The following is a 19,581-nucleotide window of genomic DNA, read 5'->3' as shown; positions in this document are numbered from 1 at the left end:
TTTTGATATGGAAAAAAAAAGTTAAGCATCCTATTTTAGCTTATCTCTATTGTTCGTCAAGTGCACCGGTCAACCTTCATGCTAGTACGCTACCATAACTTGTAACTATAGCATCTATTATTATTTCACCACTCTACAAAGTATATATAAGAAGTGTCAGACTAAGAAAAAAATACTTCTTTACTTTAGAACTAAAATAAATAATTTTTCAAAACTATGGTTATCTCATCTAGTATAGCTACGTTCTCTTTTTAATTGGATGATTCTGCTTTTGTCATATAAATTTTTCCTTGCAACTTTTAACGACCAAATTGCTCAATGCCCTCCCTATCTTTGCTATCTCTCACATGTGCCCAGTAGCTCATGTTGGGATGAGCGCAACCATCAAGCATCCAATCTAATAACCCACCACTTTAGGTGTCTTCGTACAAAAATATAATTAGTTATGATTAGTATGTCCATATTCATTGTATTCATTATGTTTGCTATGTTATTTGAATCTTATTTGTTCATGTTCCTTATATTTATCGCCAGCAATAAAAATATTAGGTCCTAATAGTAACTAATAAGGTACAATCAACTATAAATATAGTACCGACAAATAGGTTTTTTAAATTTTTTTACCAACTTCATATTTTTCTAATTTGAATGAATTAGTTATGATTTTATTATTAAATCATTTTTAAAATTTATAGAAAGTGCAAAATCACCCTAAAAAATATAAGGACTAAATTTGTCGGGTTTTGATAGTTGGATTGCCCTTCTATCTGTTTTTACTAGTGGATTGAAAATTAGGCTTTTGTGATGGTTGGGGGTGAAAATTGGATTTTTCCCTTTATAATAATATCAATAAATTTGTAAAAAAAAGCTAACACTTCCGTCCCCCTCGAACGCTCCATCTCCTATCCGCCGCCTCCGGCCGCCTCTTCCCGCCCCCCGCCCCCCGCCTCCCGCTTGCTCCCGGCGTCGCTGCCTCCTCTCTCGCTCCTGCCACTACCGCATGCTTGCCTGCCGTCACCAGGCGCGCCCCATGGTCTCTCGCTCCAGTCTGCAATGGCCGTTTTCGAAGTCACCCGCGTCCGCGTGACGGGTGATAGATAGCGTCCTCAGCCTCCGCCATCGGAGGTTCCCACGGATTAACCGGGTGACCGGGACCCTAGCGGCGCGGAGACGGAGAGGCGCCAAAGCCGTTGTCCGCGCCTCGTCTGGATGTTCTTCGATCACTGTCGTCGTACCGCTGCTTCCGTCTTTTCCTCGGCGAGTTAAGCAGCAGCCCGTTCGTCCAGGTCCAATTAGTTGCCTTCGCCGTGAGAGCATGAACACGAGTCATGCTCCTTCCTTCCTTCATTCCTTTTCTTTTTTACCCAGATCAATTGGGGATGAAAGAATGGCACCAGGAAGGCAGGAAGTCGGGGGCCATGCGTGCTGAATGTTGGATAAGGTAGCGGGAAATATTACGGGTACATTTGCTCTTGTTCCAAAGATCAATTTGCAGTATTCTTTTCTACCCCTCGAGGGGTCTGGGATGCATTCTTGGTACCATTTTCATTTTGGGTTCTTTAATGCGACCTCCAATGATCCCAATGCAGAGAACTTCATTTGGCAGGAGTCATTTGAATCCAAGGCCAAGGAACATGACTAGTGGAGCTATGCATTTTGATGGTATGTGCATTCCCCTTTATTTACTCCAGTACACGTCTTCACATCACGCACAGTACTACAAATGTTTTGGAGCAACAATGCTGCTGTATTAACTATCTTTACGGGTTGTCTGATGTTCTTTCAATTACATGTTTTATGCTATCTAGATAAAGAACCTTCTTGTTTGATATACCTAAGCCAAAAAAGCTTCATGTTTTTTTTTTCCTTTGGCCAACTTGACTTATTCTAGATCATCAAAACCAACTGTACACTTTAGCTCGCAAGAGGGCCACACTTTATATGAGTCACTGATACACTGGATCTTGTCGAATGAAATGAATCTTACCATAGTTGTCGTTATGAACCAATTTTCAAACTTGGACCTGTAACTTGTGCAAGTTTCTCTTTCGTATAGGTTGTTGCATGTGCATATCTTTACTCACACTTGTACGCCTAGCCCCTTTTCAGCATTGTGGATGGAGTTGCACCTTCATAGGTTTGACTTACTCTCTGCTCCAAGCCAGTCAAACTCTAGAAAGACAAAATGCACACACATAAAACTGTAGCAGAGCTTATGGCATTCTGACCGCTTGAACTAGTGAAATACAGCTCATTTAGTTTGGGTTCTCATTTGTCTATGTTGTTTCCTTACCACTACTGTGTGTATCCTTTATGAAATCAACAAGTTAGAACCATATATTGAATATGAAACTATTTAGAACATATTTTAAAAACTGAAATTTCTCATTAATTTCAGAATATCATTCAATTCCTGTAAGAATCAGAAACGAAAAATACCTGCCTTCCAAACAGGGTCCCTTTGAAGAGAAAATCACCTTGTATTACTGAGGAAAACAGAAGGGACCACGAAGAAAAATGGAAGTGATTAGAAGAACTGAAGAAGCATCAGTATTGATCTTCATAGAGTCAGTATAGCTACTACAGCAAAATTAAGGTCTATTTTCTCCCGGTACATAAAGTATGGAGTATCTTGTTGCACTCTTTGCTAATTGCAACATATAGTGTGCTTTCCTTCTGTTATGGTAGAATAGGAAACTACTTCTGAAAGGGAAACATAAGTCTATGGTGAATGAATCATGTTGGAAATTTCACCGCTGCTACTTCAAAATCATATAGGAAAATTTATATATTTTAAGAGCTGACCTGATCAACTAAGTGTAAACCAATTATCCCACTGGTTCATTCTAAAGCTATGGTGAATTGTAGCTGAAACTATGCCTTTTGAGGCAAGTTTATGTTCACAATAAAGACTGCAGTGCTAGTTATGTCTCCACAATTTGGATAATTTGCACATTCCCATGTGTAGGCATGCTAGTGTGGTCATGTTTTTCCCCCATAGTTGGGTATGGTGCTCAGGAATTCCTTATCAGCAAGTAGATAGACAAATTAATTGACTAGTAACATTTTTAGTCACTGCTTAGGATATTGGCAAATCCCTTGTCTGGGATCTAGATTCAAAGAGCATGGAAAATAAAAATTAAGGATTCTACGAATAGAAATGAATTGCTAATTTTTGAAAAGATGGAGCTTCCAGTTGAAATTTGGAAGCCTTTATTTCCCCCTGCTTTCAAGGGTCGTGACGCCCTAAACTAATGCTCCAAGCTACACATTTTTTTTTTCAAACACGCAGTTCATTAAGAAGAGAGAAACAAACGTACAGAAAACACACCCACACAGAACTATTTTACAGTAGCGCCACTTCTACACAAGGCAACCAAATGCCTTGGCGGTCTAAGAACCCAAGGCAAGCGTCCTTGACAGCAACTCCCTAAGCGCAGATGCTCCAGCCATACCCCAGAGGCCGCTCTCGTTTGCCACTGCAAGCAGCACCTCTGAGATGGTTGGCATCGCACCATTGAATACAATATTGTTGCAATGTTTCCAGAGCTCCCAGGCGACTAAAATGATCAAGGAGTTCGATCTTTTTCTCAAAGCATTAAGTACTCCCTGTGCTGCTTTGAACCAGCAGAAGTGATTATTCATGGTCTGAGGCGCCAGAGCAGACAAGTCCAATCTCTGGAGAATGATTGTCCATACCTGCCGAGAAAGAGATGCAAGAAACAAGGATATGCTGGATTGACTCCTCTGCCTGATCGCAAAAAGAGAATGCTGCAGGATGAGGCAGACCTCGTTTGGCAAGCCTGTCTGCTGTCCAACATCTGTTGTTGATGGCAAGCCAGATGAAAAACTTGCAGCCCATTGGAGCCCAAGTCTTCCAGATCCTATTCCAAGTGGCAAATTTGATAGATTCAACAAAGAAAGCATTGCAGGCAGATTCACTGAAATACTGACCAGATTTGGTGAAGCACCATCGATGCTGATTAGGGGTGTCTTCATGCAGGATAGTCCCTTCAATTAGATCCCATAAGAGCAGATATTCAATAAGCACCAGGACAGTAAGGGCACCTCTTATATCAGCGACCCATCTGTGACCTGCAAGTGCCTGCGCCACTGTCCTCTGCTTGATGGCTCTCCGAGAGATCAGGGCGAAGAGATGGAGCCAATTCAGAGACCGTTTTGCCCAACAACCAACGGTCAGATCAGAACTTGGTATTTCTTCCACTGCCTACAATCCAAGGTACATATAAAAACCTACAAAAGTTCTATCTAGACGTCCACTATGGTTCGTCTATGTATTGCTATCCGGTTCTAGATCTGACTACACATGGCAGTTCTAGGAAAGTAAAGAGCAATAAGTAATGCAGGATGCGAATGTAAAAATTGTAGAGAGATGCAAACTCCCGCATGATGACTTTTTACTGATGTACCCTGTCCATTAGGTCTGTGTTTGATGTAGGCGTGAAATCTTCTTGCTCCAAACACCCATGATGCAATTCAAAGGTGAAGTTGGGATTGGTCAGGAATAGGATCGCTCAGCAAATAAGGTGAACAAGAACAAGGAGATAATATTTTAACGGGAAAGCCCTGGTAGGAGAAAACCACAGGCGCACAACCTGGTATGGCCAATATAGGAGGAACTTATTTGGCTTAGAGGTACATACATGTATGGAGATACAAAACAACATGTAGCCAAAGACGGACACTAATTTCTTGTAATGGGGTAATCCCGCTTCAGATGTACTAGTCCTTCACTCCCATAAACCTCCTGGGGTTCATGGTTGGCTCCTTACCTCCAGGGGCTTATACCTTGTTTTGCAAGCTAGATTGCACTGACATATTGGCATTCATCAGCTGCTTGATTGCTGACACCTGTTGACCATTTCCATCAGAATGGCAAATGAGCTATATGTGGCATATTTGCCTAATAGAAAATATGCAATTGGGTCCAATTAAATTTTACTTGCCGCCTGCCAGTCACGGAATTCCTCCATTACCTTGAGCAATATATGTGCCTTTTATCATGTATATCGCTTGGCATGTTGCAGCTAAATGATCTTTGTTACATAGAAACAATATTGGTGTGCTAATTGTTAAATTTGTACCAATTGCATCTCTTTTGATTGTGCTTTCTTTGTCTTTACTCTGCTTACAATTAATTTTCTTTTTCTCTGGGAATACCCATGTACCGCAATGCCATATCTGACAGCAATACTGCTTGCAATTCTTACAGAGGCGAGAACCAATTTCTTTCTTCTTTCCTAGTTTTGATCAACATATATGACCTTAAAGGCTGCTACATGGCATCGACAAGAGTACTAAAACTACAAAACTAATGATGGCCGTATATGTGGTGAGTTCATTTCTTGCTAATCCTTTTCTTTTAGCAAATCTCTTGTTTGTTCACCGGATTTTGTTGGTCTATCTAGGTGCGTAGTCAGTGCTAGCGAGACCAGATTAATAAATCCTATGGTTTAGGTGGATAATCTGTTGTGGGACACATATGTTGGACTAGTTAACAATGCAACTGAAGGAGTATTCAACTTAATCTTGGCCCATATAGATTGTGGCAGCTAGGTAGGGCAATGATGATCTGCGCCTCATTTGAATTGGTTTAGACCAGCTGGTTGTCCCTCTTGTTGTACCATGTGCATAAGTTGACATGCAGCTTACGTAGACATCAAGCAAACAGTTGGTGGCTGCTTGTGTCCCCAATTATTCTTGTGTATGCATGTAAATAGTCTAGTTCTTTGGTTGGCCTTAGCTTCTAGACTCCAATCTCTTTCTTATTAGCGCACACGGTGTGTCCTCCATCTTAGCTATTACCCTAACTGGATCATGCATTGTGCCATAATTCAGTCATCCGAGTCACTTTATTATTTTTATTTTTTTTTGTAAAAGTCACAAGAAATGTAAGTAATAGTATGAAAGTATAATTCATGACAAATCTGCCAGTAGCATTGTGCACTTGTTAAATGCTATCAACTTTGTGTGAGCAAAGTTTTCGAGTGGTCTGTCTGAGTCTTAAATAAAAAACGCGACGTAGCTGCATCGACGGTAGCCGTGGAAAAGATTGGGAGAAATTTCTTTCGGAATTCGGTCTTATTTCCTGGTCAAACTCTGGCAGAACCCCATCAATCGCGGCTGCTGATTCCATTGGAGGTGAGAGGGTCCAACTAAACCAAATTGCTGACTCAAAACACTTTGACTTTTTCTCTCTTGTCCTGCATTGAGCAGAAAAATAAAAAAAAAATGGGTACTCGGCGTCGATGATGACTTCTTTAGACTTGGATCAAGCCCTAGGCACACCACTACCCATGCATAGAATAGTAGTATAAAAAAAACCCTGAAATCTCATACGTTTCTGACGATGCAGATGTACATGTTTCGTCAGCGCTTATGCTGGGAAAGGCGAAGCTGATGGTATGTATTCAACCACCGTGCTCGGCTCGTCCATGTGACCGTACTCGTAGCCCATCCACACATTATCTGATACGCTAGCAGCCATGCATCACTGGATCCTCCTGCTGATCTATACTATAATAATAATATAACTGGATTATTAGCAGCTAGCATTAGTAGATGGTTCTGTATTTGCTACCTCATCCCTTCCAAATTATAGTTTATTTTGTTTTTTATTCTAAGTTAAACTCCTCTAATCATGATCAACTTTATAGAAAAATATAATTTGAAACTAAGAGGGAGTAGTACTGATTGCATCCTGTTCGACCTTAGTTTTGGTTAAGATTCTTATCTACGCTCAGCTACATGGAAATATGGAATCACATGGAGCACAGATTTTGAGAATTATTTGACCTAATTGAAAAAAAACTTGCTAGTAATTTAACCACACTTGCTGTGCAAATTGAATCGAACTGTTTGGCATGAAATTCCTACAATTAATAGCCACGTGATCGAAGGCTATTCCTGCGGATGCGGTGGCCAATCTCGAAACAAGACTTGCATATTATATTGGTCTCTAGAAGATCAAGATGCATATTGGTCTCTACAAGATCAAGATGCATGACGGGTGGATGGAAAAGCAAGCGATTGACTCCACCTTTTGATCTTGTGCAATGCTAGCTAAAAGTAATTAAAAACTTAGGGTTCTGGCATCTTAGTGTATAAGTACAACGTCATATATACTCAGCTGCTCAGTGAATGAACGGCTTTGATATGATTCTCATCTCAGTGGGAATGGAAAGAAACAAAAAAAAGAAAAAGAAAAAGGAGACGAGACCTTCTAGAAGCTGTGGAAAGGAAGGCCAGAAATTGAAACCTCAAGGACTAATTAGTGAGGGCAGATCAATGCATATGTCATATGTGTATGTATAGGATTGATTTTTCAGGTGACAATCTGCATGGCATGGTAGAAAACATTTTTTATGTTACAAAAAAAGGATAGCAGTAAACTGAAGGCTCGGACATAGACCATGTGAAGGGTATCTGCTAGGCAGCTACAATTCCGAGGAGAGAAGCACTTGTGAAGCCGAAACTACAGATTCGATTCGTGTACAAGTCTGGCCATTATGTTATTCCAGGAAAGTAGTAAACTCTTTCCCATGTTTTTTCTAAAAAAGAAAAGAAAAGTTGGTGTATTGTGAGTAAATAAACCGATGCAATTGCATGTGCAGGTTGACTACTACTTCCTCTGTTTTAAATTGTAGATCGTTTTGGCTTTTCTAGGTGCATAGTTTATGCTATGTACTTAGATATAGTGTATGTCTAGGTACATAATAATACCTATGAACCTACAAAAGCCTAAACGACCTACAATTTGTAACTGAAGGAGCACATACAATTGCGTACATACAAAACTAATGTTTTTCGTGTTGATTAGTAGTTATTTGAAACCTTTTTTTTTTATGAAACCCCGTGTTGATTAGTAGTGAATGAAAGGCTTAAAAGTTTGATTGATGAGTACATTTCTGCGCCGGACCGTACGTACGTGTGGCCAATAAAGTCTGTATATGTAGGCGGAATTTCTTTCCTTTTTCTTTCTGTAATATAGTCGTAGATACGAATATTGCATACAATTCTCCGATCAGACTGAGGAGGAACTACTAGTAGAGTGGATAGAAAGTATGTGTGAAAGGATTTTTGTAACGGAACGGGAAGGGAAGGTTCTAATGGATTTCCTGCGGAGGTCAAGGCGTACACCACGGGAAACAGGGGGTAATAAGATTGGCAGTAATCCCCAGCACGTCACAGGATTTGACTGGAAAGAGGGAGCTTGTTGACGCAAGGGACGCGTCTAGAATTCGTTGCGGTCGCCACGCTTGACGACGCTCTATACTCCCCAGTATACTAGTGCTGTATACGTTCATTCTTCATTTCTTCTCCTTAGTACTTTTCCGGTTCACATCAAGAATTGTTAGTACTTTTCCTGTTCGCATCAGGTACTATTACCATGATTAAGTCGTTTATTTAACCGACCATCATCTAGAAGAAACAGAGAAAGAAAGAAAGAGAGAGAGAGAGCCGTCACATCAGTCAGGCAGGGAGAGGGAGGCGAAGAGGAGGAATTTCTTGGCAACCAAGGGGTGGGGGAGGGAGAGAGAAGCAGGGGAAATAGAAGGGGAGAAGTCAACCATGCATATAGAATGCCGTCCCCCACGGCTGCGACTGGCGAGCACGAGATTCCAAATCCACCTGCCTCTCTCCCTCCAGGCTCCAGCTCCACCACCAGACCAGACCATGGAGGAGGCCGGACCAACGACCAAACCACCGAGCCGGCGGGCCGGCCCCGGCCTGCACTGTTAGCCTGGCGCGGCTCGCCCTGCTGGATTTGATCCGGTCTCCCCTGGCTTGCTTGCTTGGCAACTCCCCAAGACCCCAACAACGCGGCTGCTCCTCCATTTTCTTATCGTTCGCGCGGAGCTTTCCACGGGAGAAGCAAACCAACAAGCATACACACCATAGGACACCACCACATAAATTTCTCCGGCAGGCACGCCGTGGTCTGGAGCTCAATTCGTTTCTTTCCCTCCTCCCATTCTCCAATCCTTCCTCTTCCTCTTCTTCTTAGTAGTAGTGTTAGGGTAGAGCTCCCTCTGCGGCCTCCCAATCTTGCTTAGCCAAGTAGTAAGCTGATTCATTCCACCGCTGCCGCGCGCAAACCAAATCCATACAATGGCCGGCGAGCAAGGGGACGACCCCAACCCCGACAGGCGGCGGCGGAGGCGGCGGAGGGCGTCGCTGCGGCTCAGCAGGCTCTACAGCTTCGCGTGCGGCCGGCGGCCCAGCGTCGCAGACGACCGCTCCGAGTCCAGGATCGGGGGCCCGGGCTACTCGCGGGTGGTCAACGCCGGCGCCGCCGCCCTCCGCCTGCAGCAGCAGCAGCAGGACCCTACTGCAGCGGAGCAGCTCACCATCGCCAGCTCCAGCAACTCCATCTCCACCACCAAGTACAGCCTGCTCACCTTCCTGCCCAAGTCCCTCTTCGAGCAGTTCCGCCGCGTCGCCAACGTCTACTTCCTCGCCACCGCCTGCCTCACCTACACGGACCTCGCGCCCTTCTCCTCCACCACCGCCGTCTTGCCGCTCGTCATCGTCATCGTCGCCACCATGGTCAAGGAGGCCGTCGAGGACTGGAGAAGGAAGCAGCAGGTAACTATCTTAATTACTACTACCACTACTGTACTTAGTGTACTATCCACCTCTTGGCTTCTCAGCCTTCAGAGTTCAGACACGAACCATCAGTAACAACAACTCACTCACCGTGGACGATGAATTCCATCCGGCCAGGACACCGAGGTGAACAACAGGAGGACCAGAATCTTCCACGACGGCGCCTTCCTCGACGCCAAATGGAAGGACATCCGCGTCGGCGACATCGTCAAGGTCGAGAAGGATGAGTTCTTCCCGGCCGACCTCGTCGTGCTCTCGTCCAGCTACGAGGACGCCATCTGCTATGTCGAGACCATGAACCTCGACGGCGAGACCAACCTGAAGCTCAAGCAGTCCCTGGAGGCCACCTCCAGCTCGCTGCCGGACGACGAGAGCTTCGGGGGCTTCGGGGCCGTGATAAGGTGCGAGGACCCCAACGCGCACCTCTACTCGTTCGTCGGCAACATCGAGATCGAAGGTCAGGAGCCGCAGCAGCAGCAGCACCCTCTCTCGCCGCAGCAGCTCCTCCTCAGGGACTCCAAGCTCCGCAACACCGACTTCGTGTACGGCGCCGTCGTCTTCACGGGCCATGACACCAAGGTTATGCAGAACGCCATGAAGGCCCCCTCCAAGAGGAGCAACATCGAGAGGAAGATGGACCGTATCATCTACCTCCTCCTGTCTTCGCTCGTCCTGATCTCGGTCGTCGGCTCCATTTTCTTCGGCATCGCAACCAGGGATGACCTGCGAGACGGCAGGATGAAGAGATGGTACCTTAGGCCTGATGACACCACCATCTACTTTGATCCGAACAGGGCAGCAATATCTTCAGTGCTCCACTTCTTGACAGCCATGATGCTTTACGGCAACTTCATCCCAATCTCCCTCTACATCTCCATCGAGATCGTCAAGCTCCTGCAGGCGCTCTTCATCAACCAGGACATCCACATGTACCATGAAGAGACCGACACGCCAGCTCATGCTAGAACGTCCAACTTGAATGAGGAGCTGGGCCAAGTCGACACGATCCTCACAGATAAAACCGGGACTTTGACTTGCAACTCCATGGAGTTCATCAAATGTTCGATTGCGGGGAGGGCGTATGGTCGTGGCATCACAGAGGTCGAGAGAGCAATGGCCAAGAGGAAAGGCACCCCAATGATCGCCGACATGGACAATGGCAACCAGCATTTTCAGCCCGAGGGGAAGGTTGCAGTCAAAGGATTTAATTTCACGGATGAGCGCGTCATGGACGGTAACTGGGTTAGCCAACCCCACTCTCATGTCATCGAGATGTTCTTCCGGCTGCTGGCAGTTTGTCACACATGCATACCTGAAGTTGACGAAGAATCAGGGAAAATCTCATACGAAGCAGAGTCCCCCGATGAGGCAGCTTTTGTTGTTGCAGCACGGGAACTTGGTTTCACATTTTACCGACGGACTCAGACAGATGTTTTTCTACACGAGTTGGATCCTGTGTCCGGAAAACAAGTTGACAGGTATGAGCTTGAACTTTGTTTTAGTTTTCTGGAAAAGTTTAGGAGTGACATACATTGGCATCCTTTCCTTGTTTTCATTAAAAAATCATGAGTGGTCAGATAATTGGTGCAATACAAAACTTAATTTTATAATTCTTTTGGCAGATCATATAGGATCTTGAATGTCCTTGAGTTCAACAGTGCTCGGAAGCGGATGTCAGTAATAGTTAAGAACGAGGAGGGGAAAACATTTCTGCTCAGTAAAGGTGCTGACAGGTATGTTCTGTTCTCTATTCAGTATCCTGCTGGGATGTGAGAAATACTCTGCTGGGATGTGTTTTTTTTTAATACTCTGCTGGGACGTGTTAAATACTGCAAGCTGATAACATGATGCATCAGCTTCTGACCTCCTTACTTATGCAATGGCTTTCTCTTGACTTGATCTTGATATATGCAGTGTAATGTTTGAAAGGCTATCTGGTTCTCAGAGTGCGTATAGAGAAGTGACCCAACAGCACATAAATGAATACGCTGATGCTGGTTTGCGAACACTAGTTCTCGCATACCGTGAGCTGGAGGAGGATGAATATGCATATTTTGACAGAAAGTTCACAGCAGCCAAGAATTCTATCAGTGCTGATAGAGATGAAAAGATCGAAGAGGCTGCAGATTCGCTGGAGAGGGATCTTATCCTTCTTGGTGCTACTGCTGTTGAGGATAAACTACAAAAGGGGGTGAGAGAGTCTTCTTCCATGTGGTAATCTGTGGCAATCTAAGAATTCTCTTCAGTTTGCTCATTAGTGTTCAATTTTCTAGGTGCCTGAATGCGTTGACAAACTTGCTCAAGCTGGCATCAAGATATGGGTGCTGACAGGCGACAAGATGGAGACCGCTATCAACATTGGGTATGCCATCTCTCCTAACGGTTTTTGGTACTGATGGAAATACATAGTAAATTTCATGAACTTAAAATACATTGCTATTTCTTCACAGATATGCCTGCAGTCTATTAAGACAAGGAATGAAGCAAATAACCATTACTCTGGAGACAGCAGATATCATTGCGTTGGAGAAAGGCAGCGATAAGGCTGCCATAACCAAGGTAGGAAAGTCCTATCAAATGTAATTAGTAAGGTTTTACGTAGCACACAGATGCGTTTTCTTTTTACAAAAGAAACACCAGAATTGTGCCCGCCTCTGTCGATGCTGCATATTTTATTTTCATTTCATACTATGTATTGGAGCATTTTTGTTTTTTGTTGTGGAGTATATTATGAGGATGATAATTTTGTTAATCTATTGTCCGGAAAAAAATAATTCTGTCAATCTTCTGATATATTGCAGGCATCAAAGGATAGTGTGGTGCGGCAAATAAATGAGGGAAAGAAACTTGCAAATGCATCTGCTGGTGAAACCTATGCCTTGATTATTGACGGGAAGTCGCTTACATATGCGCTGGAGGACGACACGAAGGCAATGTTCCTTGATCTTGCAATTGGTTGCGGATCAGTCATTTGCTGCCGTTCTTCACCCAAGCAGAAAGCACTTGTAAGCTCAAAGGCATCTCAAATCTTTTTTTTCCCTCTCTTTTTGCATGAAAAGTATTTCCGTTCTAAACTGCCATTTTTACTGGTGATTCAGGTGACTAGGCTTGTCAAAACTGGCACTGGTAAGGTCACATTGGCAATTGGTGATGGTGCGAACGATGTCGGCATGATTCAGGAGGCAGATATTGGGGTTGGGATCAGTGGTGCTGAAGGAATGCAGGTTTGTTGCTACTACTCACACCCACCGAATTTCAACTCCAAGAGGAATCTCGTGGAATTACGTTCTAACCAGCTCTGGTATTGCTCACCAGGCCGTCATGGCAAGTGATGTTTCCATCGCCCAGTTCCGCTTCCTGGAGCGCCTGCTACTTGTGCATGGCCATTGGTGCTACAGCAGGATCTCATCAATGGTACGCGCCTTTAGTTTTGAATGCATGCTGCTGCTGCGAGCTGGCGTTCGCACTTCCTTTTGTGAGTTGGCTGAATGAACGACTGATTGTGCTTCATTTGCCGAATCCACAGATATGCTACTTCTTCTACAAGAACATCACGTTTGGCGTGACCCTGTTCTTGTACGAGGCGTACACATCGTTTTCAGGCCAGGCTTTCTACAACGACTGGGCGCTGGCGTGCTACAACGTCTTCTTCACGTCGCTCCCTGTGGTCGCCATGGGCGTCTTCGACCAGGATGTTTCTGCTCGCTTCTGTCTCAAGGTACCATCTGCCATCTGAGCTATGTGATTTGTTTGGGGTCGATATGGAAATGCGCCGCGATCGTCACCCTTACTGACTGTTACTACTGTATTTGGCAATGCAGTTCCCGATGCTGTACCAGGAGGGCCCTCAGAACCTGCTGTTCCGGTGGCGGAGGATCCTCGGGTGGGTGGCTTACGGCGTCGTCAGCGCCGTGATCATCTTCTTCCTCACCACGGCGTCGCTGGGGCACGAGGCGTTCCGGCGGGGCGGGGAGGTGGCCGACAAGGCGGCGCTCGGCGCCGCGGCGTACACGTGCGTGGTCTGGGCCGTGAACGCCCAGATGGCGATCACAGTGAGCTACTTCACCCTGGTCCAGCACGCCTGCATCTGGGCCAGCGTCGCCCTCTGGTACGTCTTCCTCGCCGCGTACGGCGCCATCACGCCAGACTTCTCCACCGACTACTACATGGTGTTCGCCGACGCGCTGGCGGGGGCGCCGTCGTACTGGGCGGTGACGCTGCTGGTGCCCGCCGCCGCGCTGGTGCCCTACTTCGCCTACGCCGCGGCCAAGTCGTGGTTCTTCCCGGACTACCACAACCAGATACAGTGGCTGCGGCACAGGGAGAGGGCGCACCCGGACCCGGAGACCAGCGCCGGCGTCGAGTTCGGCCACGCCCTGCGCCAGTTCTCGGTGCGGTCCACCGGCGTCGGCGTGTCGGCGCGCCGCGACGCCGCGGCGGTGCTCCGCCGCATCAACGGCACGCAGCAGGTTCACCACGCGGATTCGCCACAGCAGCTGGAGGTGTCGTGACAACGGATCAGCATATATATGTAGAGAGAGATAGATACATTATTGGTATGTTGTAAATACAAGAGGAAAATTAAAGCAGTTGGCTAGGAAGAGCTAGCTAGGGTGTCAAGGCAACACGAGTGTACATGAGGGTGGGAGTGTCCATGTGTCCAGTAGGACTGTAGGAGGAGCCAATATTTTTGAATGGAGTAGGAATGGGTAGATGATGTACATTTGGATGGAGGGAGGGGTAAAGTTAGTTTTCATTCTTTAGTTTTCCCCCCCGTTAATGAATTTGGGGGTGATTAATTTTTTTTCATTTCTTTTGTTCTTAACAATAATATATATAAATCAAGGCAGGAAATACGAATAAAGCCTCTTCTTTTTATTCATGAATTATTTGGTCTTTCAGTCCGGACAGAGTCACATGAATCACGAGGCAGGATGAAATGAATGGGTCCGGTGGGTCGAAAAGCTGCCTGCGCTTCCTAAATTGACTCTTGAGTGCCCTGAATAACGAGGGTTTGGTCCTCTCGTGATGGCATGGTCAAATCTGATGTCTATACTCTTTTATGATGAGAAACTGATGTCTACTCTTCGTGGGACCTCAATTCAAGGAGCATTTCCCCGTGTTTCCTTCGTCCTGTCCGTTTTGCCTTTCTTTCTCTGGTTATTTCTCTGTCTCGACTCCTGCTTCTGGAAGGAGGAGATCAGAAGACCAGGAAAGAGAGACATCCTTTGCAGAATGCAGACCGTGATGGTTAGGCGAGTTAGGACTGGACGGCAGCCGCGGCGCCATCAACGGAAGCATTCTCATGTTTGGTTCAGATTGACTCGAGAAACACCAACAACGTCCTTCTCCAGTCCCAAGGAACAGACAACAAGTTGAAAGAAACAGACAAGTTGAAAGATGCCTGCCTGCCATGCGTTTCTCTACAATGTTTTTCAGTGTCTCAAAAAATCTGCATAAATCGTGATCAATCAATCTCTTCTTTCATAATACAAAGGCAAAGAGAAAAAACACTATCTCACCCGTGTAATCTACAGATCACTTTGATTTCCTAAAGAATTTAAGGTCGGTCAGGGAACCACTTCCACTCGATACAACCACCTGAATTCGCTAGTCCTGTAACTGAAGGGTCACTACAGACACAGTCAGAAGAAGCTTAGAAGGCCATCGTCACAAGATCCTGGAATCCGGGGCGGCGTCAGTGCCTCTACTCCAACCGTATAGGCTCAAGTCGGAGCTGTCATCTTGAGCACCGGCCACCATCCGCTGGAACATCCTGATCTCCGCCGTGTTGGCCACGTTGAAAAGCTGGCTTTGCCCAGGCTGAACTCCATTTGTTAGGTCAATGTCCGCTAAGCTTTCAAGAACCCGCACCACCTGAACCAAATCGAAAACAGCACAAATGTCATCTTCAGATTCATGAATGAGCCAACACAAAAACCATGTGATTGCTTTTGAGTACCTGGCTCATTCTGGGCCTCCTTGATGCTGAGTGCCGAATGCAGGCTGCAGCAGCCTCGATCATACGGAACATCTCCGGTACATCCAACTGCTTCTCAAGCCTGGGGTCAACCAACCCTTCCAAATCGCCTGTATCCAGAGCTCGAGAAAGCAATGGCCTAGCCTGCGAATAATTGGGAAAGGGGAATCAACCAACAACTGTTGTAGTTTGTAAATTGAAAAGAAACCTTTAATGGTGCAGGAATGCAACAATTCTTTAAACATTGACAAGCTGTAGCTACTATGCTGTTGGCTGTTGCAGACATCATGATCGGTTCGCTATCTTGAAGATAATGCCTATGGTTATATCATTCACGTATAATGAGTCCTTTGCCGTCCAAAAATGAGCATACCAAAGTGCTCTAGAATAGAAATAAAAGTGAACAAGCTTACGCTGCCTGAGAATAGGAAGTCCCAAAAATCATAGTGAACAAAAAGTGCTACAGAGACCAGGCTTTAAGAAATAAGTTCATTGCTATTCGCTAAAACTCACCCACTCGACGAGGCTCTCGTCACCCAGCGGTCTCGATGCATCAACAGGTTTTCGACCAGTAATAAGCTCTAAGAGGACTACACCAAAAGAGAATACATCCGATCTCTCGGTCAATTTGCCGCTTGATGCATACTCCGGAGCCATGTACCTGAAAGGGAGGAGAGAAAAAATGCAGCCATGAATTCTGTATGATTATGTCATATATTGACGTCCTCTTTGAAATATGACAGCAGTTAACTCACCCAAATGTGCCCATAACACGGGTTGTTACATGTGTTACAGCATCCAATGCCAACCTCGCAAGACCAAAATCAGCCACCTAGAACTCATGGATATCATTCAATCAGCAAATTAAATATAGTTACTATATTGTGGTGGAAAATCAGGGTCATTTAGGGAATGTAGTTACCTTTGCCTCAAAGTTGTTATCCAACAAAATGTTTGAGGACTTGATGTCTCGATGAATTATCCTTGGATGGCCTGCAAAAGGGTAAAAAAAAAGTGTTTAACACACAAAAATAGATGGAAATGAACACTGCAAAAAGGACAAGTAGGAAGGAGTGTTACAATCTTCATGCAAGTAAGCAATTCCACGAGCAGCACCGGCAGCAATTTTAATCCTGGTGGACCATTTTAACACAGGCATTCCTTGTCCTGTGATTGTAAGATCAATTCATCTTTTACTGGCAGAAGATGGAAATGCTCTTGCAAAAATGTAGGAAAGGGCTATAGCATACCGTGAAGATGATAATGTAGGGTGTTATTAGGCACAAAGTCATATACAAGTAATCTTTGGTCATTGGAAATGCAATATCCCACAAGAGAAACCAAGTGACGGTGATGCACCCGACTAATTATCTCCACTTCAGCCTGGAACTCACGTTCCCCTTGTCCGCCACCATCCTTTAGTCGTTTAATGGCGACGTATGTACCATCTGGCAGGCGGCCCTTGTACACCGATCCAAAGCCTCCCTCACCTAGAAGCTTCTGGGCTGAGAAACCGTCAGTAATCTGATACAGCTCCTCATATGAGAAGAACCTGGAGTTTCCCATGCTGATATCGGACAAGCATTGTTTCAGCCTGGGGCTCCCCGCGCTATAGCTGGTGTGGACAGAAGGATCAATTGACGAGCCTACATTTGCTGAACCACCTGAAGAAAGTGGGAAAACATGTATTAGTGGCCGTGGTGTTGCTATCGGCAGAGTTGCATACTATGTTAAGCGAAATGCATAAACAAATTACTTGAAGGTTGGTTCGAAGAAAAAGGCGATGTAGGCGACATGAAATCAGCTCTGTAACCATCCTTTCGCTTCCTCTTGCGCTTGTTGGCGAACCAAACTGCTGTGACTATGAGGCTAAGCACAAGAACAGCGAGCACCGCAGCGATGGCTACGATGACACCACGGCCGCCAAGTGGGGCGGATGGGCTCCCGGGGGGCGGGCCCGAGCTGGACGGCTTGCTGGGATTTGGGTTCTTGCTCGTGTGCGCCGGGTCAGCCGCAGTGGCAGGCGTAGGCAATGGCTTGTGCCTCGTCGGCGCTGATGGCACCGGTACGGGCGGCGAAGCGCCGACGGGAGGTGACGCAGGGGCCGGAGACTCTGGCGGATGCGTTCTTGGCGGAGAGAGCGAGGGCGCCGGAGGGGTAGACGGCGGCGGGGACGTCGGAGGGGGCGCGAGCGGCGGCGGCCTTGGAGCAGGAGCAACTGGCCGCGCCGGGGCGGGCGGCGGCGAGGCAGTAGGTCGCGGAGGTGGAGGAGCCTGCGAGCGGGAGGACGGAGGGGCGGCGCGCGGCGGCGGGGAGGCGGGCGGGGGCGCGGCCGCGGCAGGTGGAGTGGCAGCGGGGTCGGCCGGTGTGGCAGTGGGCCGCGACGACGCGGCTGGCGCCGGGGACGGGGCGGGGGCCATGAATCAGGCTTTCGGGAGGTGGTTGGGCTCGCGCTGCGTCGCCGCCGTGGTGGCGGTGCCGGACATGGCAGAGGGAGGGCGGCGGCTGCTGCAAGGAAACCCAATCGAATGCAGTGAATGAAAAATGGGAGCTTGCTTGACTATGATGGCAGGAGAGAGGGAAAGAGAGGGAGAAAAGGGGGTTTTGGTTGCTTTGACGAGGTGGACTTGACTTGCGGACGCCACCAGAGAAACCGAATTGAATGGTGTGCAAGTGGAACTAACGCCAAGCAAAGCGAGAAGACGACGATGCAAGAATTCGACGGCCTCTTTTCCCCCACTCTCCTCTCCTCCCCCGAGGAAGAGGAACGGCCAGAAAGATCAGTGGGGTGGAGATTTCATTTCATTTCCATTCATGGCAGCTCCAGTCTCTCAGTCTCCAGCTCAGGGAGAGCAACCAATGAATCTATCTACCAAACCAAGGGAAGGGGGAAAGGTGGGGAAAGATGCCAGATTGAGTGAGATTGAGAGGGAGGTTGAAGAAGGCAACCCAAGTACCCAAGTGGCACGGAATGGAAGTGGCAGCAGCGGACAATGGGAGGAGCTGGAGGGAGTGGACGACGCGATGATGATTCCTCTTCCGTTCCGTCCGCTGGGGGCCGCCGGTCGGTCGGTCCGTCGGTCGTTGGACTTGGACCAGTGCTGCGCTGTGTGACCTGTTCACCTCTTCTCCTCCTGCTGTGGCCTGTGGCTGTGGGGTTGGAGTGCTGGGCCTGGCAGTGGGCAGGGTTGGGAGACCAGAATAATGACTGTGCCCCTCTCCATCCAGCAAGAGATTACATACAATAGTGATTCTTTCACGGGGCCGGTGTGATCCAACTTATCTTAGCTACGTGCACACTCCTATACTATACAGTTGCCAAACAAGTTTTGGTACACGGGTCACCAACCGTGTCCTTCAATGTAAGTTTGATTTAGGAATTTGCTGCCAAACTTTGTCACTTTCTATCTTTAGATTGCATCAGAAAATTTGTACAGTGACAAAGAAAGAATGTGTTCACGTTCAGGATCACAGGGAGCGTATAATGCATGGCATAAAAATAAATGATCTCTCGTGAAAACATTTTTCATCATGTATATGTTAGAAACTGTTAGTCTATGGCTCTAAGCCCTATACAATTTGCATCTATTTTAACGGAATTTCGTAGAGATTCACATAAACGATTCAGCTTGCTAGAAAATACGACAGGCCAGCTTTCGGGATATTTCTTGGCCCCTATGGTTACAATACCCACGGGTCTTTCCCTGGAGGTTCGACTTTTTCCCCCCTCTGTCCACAGTTTTTGAGTTGTTTGTCTAGGCAGAACTACCAACTTTGCTGAGTTTAGTTGGGAATGTACATAAATTCTACTTGGACCATGCATGAACCTTGAAATCTTCAGTAAATGCAAGCGGCGTCAAGGATGATTCGTTTCATACTTTTGCTTCCGATGTAGATTCCTGTCATCCAAAGCCAACCAGATAAGGCACTTGCCCGGCCCCGCTGCTTTGCTGGCGCGCCCTCACTCATTA

General features: G+C 46.5%; 2 protein-coding genes across 4 annotated transcripts; one reads left to right on the top strand and one right to left on the bottom strand.

The window, feature by feature from the left end:
• The first annotated feature begins 960 nt into the window (after positions 1 to 960).
• LOC117848389 (phospholipid-transporting ATPase 10) lies at positions 961 to 14,516 on the top strand. Of its 3 annotated transcripts, none has more exons than XM_034729783.2 (15): positions 961 to 1,286; positions 1,369 to 1,441; positions 1,590 to 1,662; positions 5,234 to 5,353; positions 6,377 to 9,609; positions 9,748 to 11,108; positions 11,253 to 11,363; positions 11,545 to 11,821; positions 11,904 to 11,992; positions 12,081 to 12,189; positions 12,432 to 12,635; positions 12,729 to 12,854; positions 12,946 to 13,044; positions 13,157 to 13,348; positions 13,452 to 14,516. In XM_034729783.2, exons 5-15 carry the CDS (start codon positions 9,133 to 9,135, stop codon positions 14,139 to 14,141), a joined length of 3,735 nt encoding a protein of 1,244 aa, XP_034585674.1. In that variant the 5' UTR covers positions 961 to 1,286; positions 1,369 to 1,441; positions 1,590 to 1,662; positions 5,234 to 5,353; positions 6,377 to 9,132; the 3' UTR covers positions 14,142 to 14,516. The 3 variants fall into 3 exon arrangements, with proteins under 3 accessions (XP_034585674.1, XP_034585670.1, XP_034585664.1); XM_034729779.2 differs by having other exon boundaries at positions 1,369 to 1,460; XM_034729773.2 differs by lacking the exons at positions 961 to 1,286; positions 1,369 to 1,441; positions 1,590 to 1,662 and adding an exon at positions 2,399 to 4,240.
• A 489-nt stretch (positions 14,517 to 15,005) lies between these two features.
• LOC117848392 (proline-rich receptor-like protein kinase PERK8) lies at positions 15,006 to 18,712 on the bottom strand. The gene is made up of 8 exons (XM_034729786.2): positions 17,367 to 18,712; positions 16,861 to 17,274; positions 16,691 to 16,777; positions 16,533 to 16,603; positions 16,366 to 16,442; positions 16,124 to 16,271; positions 15,593 to 15,754; positions 15,006 to 15,507 (listed from the first exon to the last, which is right to left on the bottom strand). Exons 1-8 carry the CDS (start codon positions 18,028 to 18,030, stop codon positions 15,301 to 15,303), a joined length of 1,830 nt encoding a protein of 609 aa, XP_034585677.1. The 5' UTR covers positions 18,031 to 18,712; the 3' UTR covers positions 15,006 to 15,300.
• Positions 18,713 to 19,581: the final 869 nt, after the last annotated feature.

This window comes from Setaria viridis, chromosome 3, assembly GCF_005286985.2.
Source record: "Setaria viridis chromosome 3, Setaria_viridis_v4.0, whole genome shotgun sequence".
Taxonomy (NCBI): domain Eukaryota; kingdom Viridiplantae; phylum Streptophyta; class Magnoliopsida; order Poales; family Poaceae; genus Setaria; species Setaria viridis.
This window is presented reverse-complemented; position numbering and strand designations above follow the sequence as displayed.

Bases quoted from the DNA above. Each gene is read 5' to 3' on its own strand.
- LOC117848392 (XM_034729786.2), bottom strand. From the start codon at position 18,030: ATGGCCCCCGCCCCGTCCCCGGCGCCAGCCGCGTCGTCGCGGCCCACT. The intron at 17,275-17,366 runs GTAATTTGTTTA...CACTTTCTTCAG, and splicing joins TTCTTCGAACCAACCTTCAA to GTGGTTCAGCAAATGTAGGC. The intron at 16,443-16,532 runs GTAACTACATTC...CATGAGTTCTAG, and splicing joins ATAACAACTTTGAGGCAAAG to GTGGCTGATTTTGGTCTTGC.
- LOC117848389 (XM_034729783.2), top strand. From the start codon at position 9,133: ATGGCCGGCGAGCAAGGGGACGACCCCAACCCCGACAGGCGGCGGCGG. The intron at 12,190-12,431 runs GTAGGAAAGTCC...GATATATTGCAG, and splicing joins ATAAGGCTGCCATAACCAAG to GCATCAAAGGATAGTGTGGT. The intron at 13,349-13,451 runs GTACCATCTGCC...TTGGCAATGCAG, and splicing joins CTGCTCGCTTCTGTCTCAAG to TTCCCGATGCTGTACCAGGA.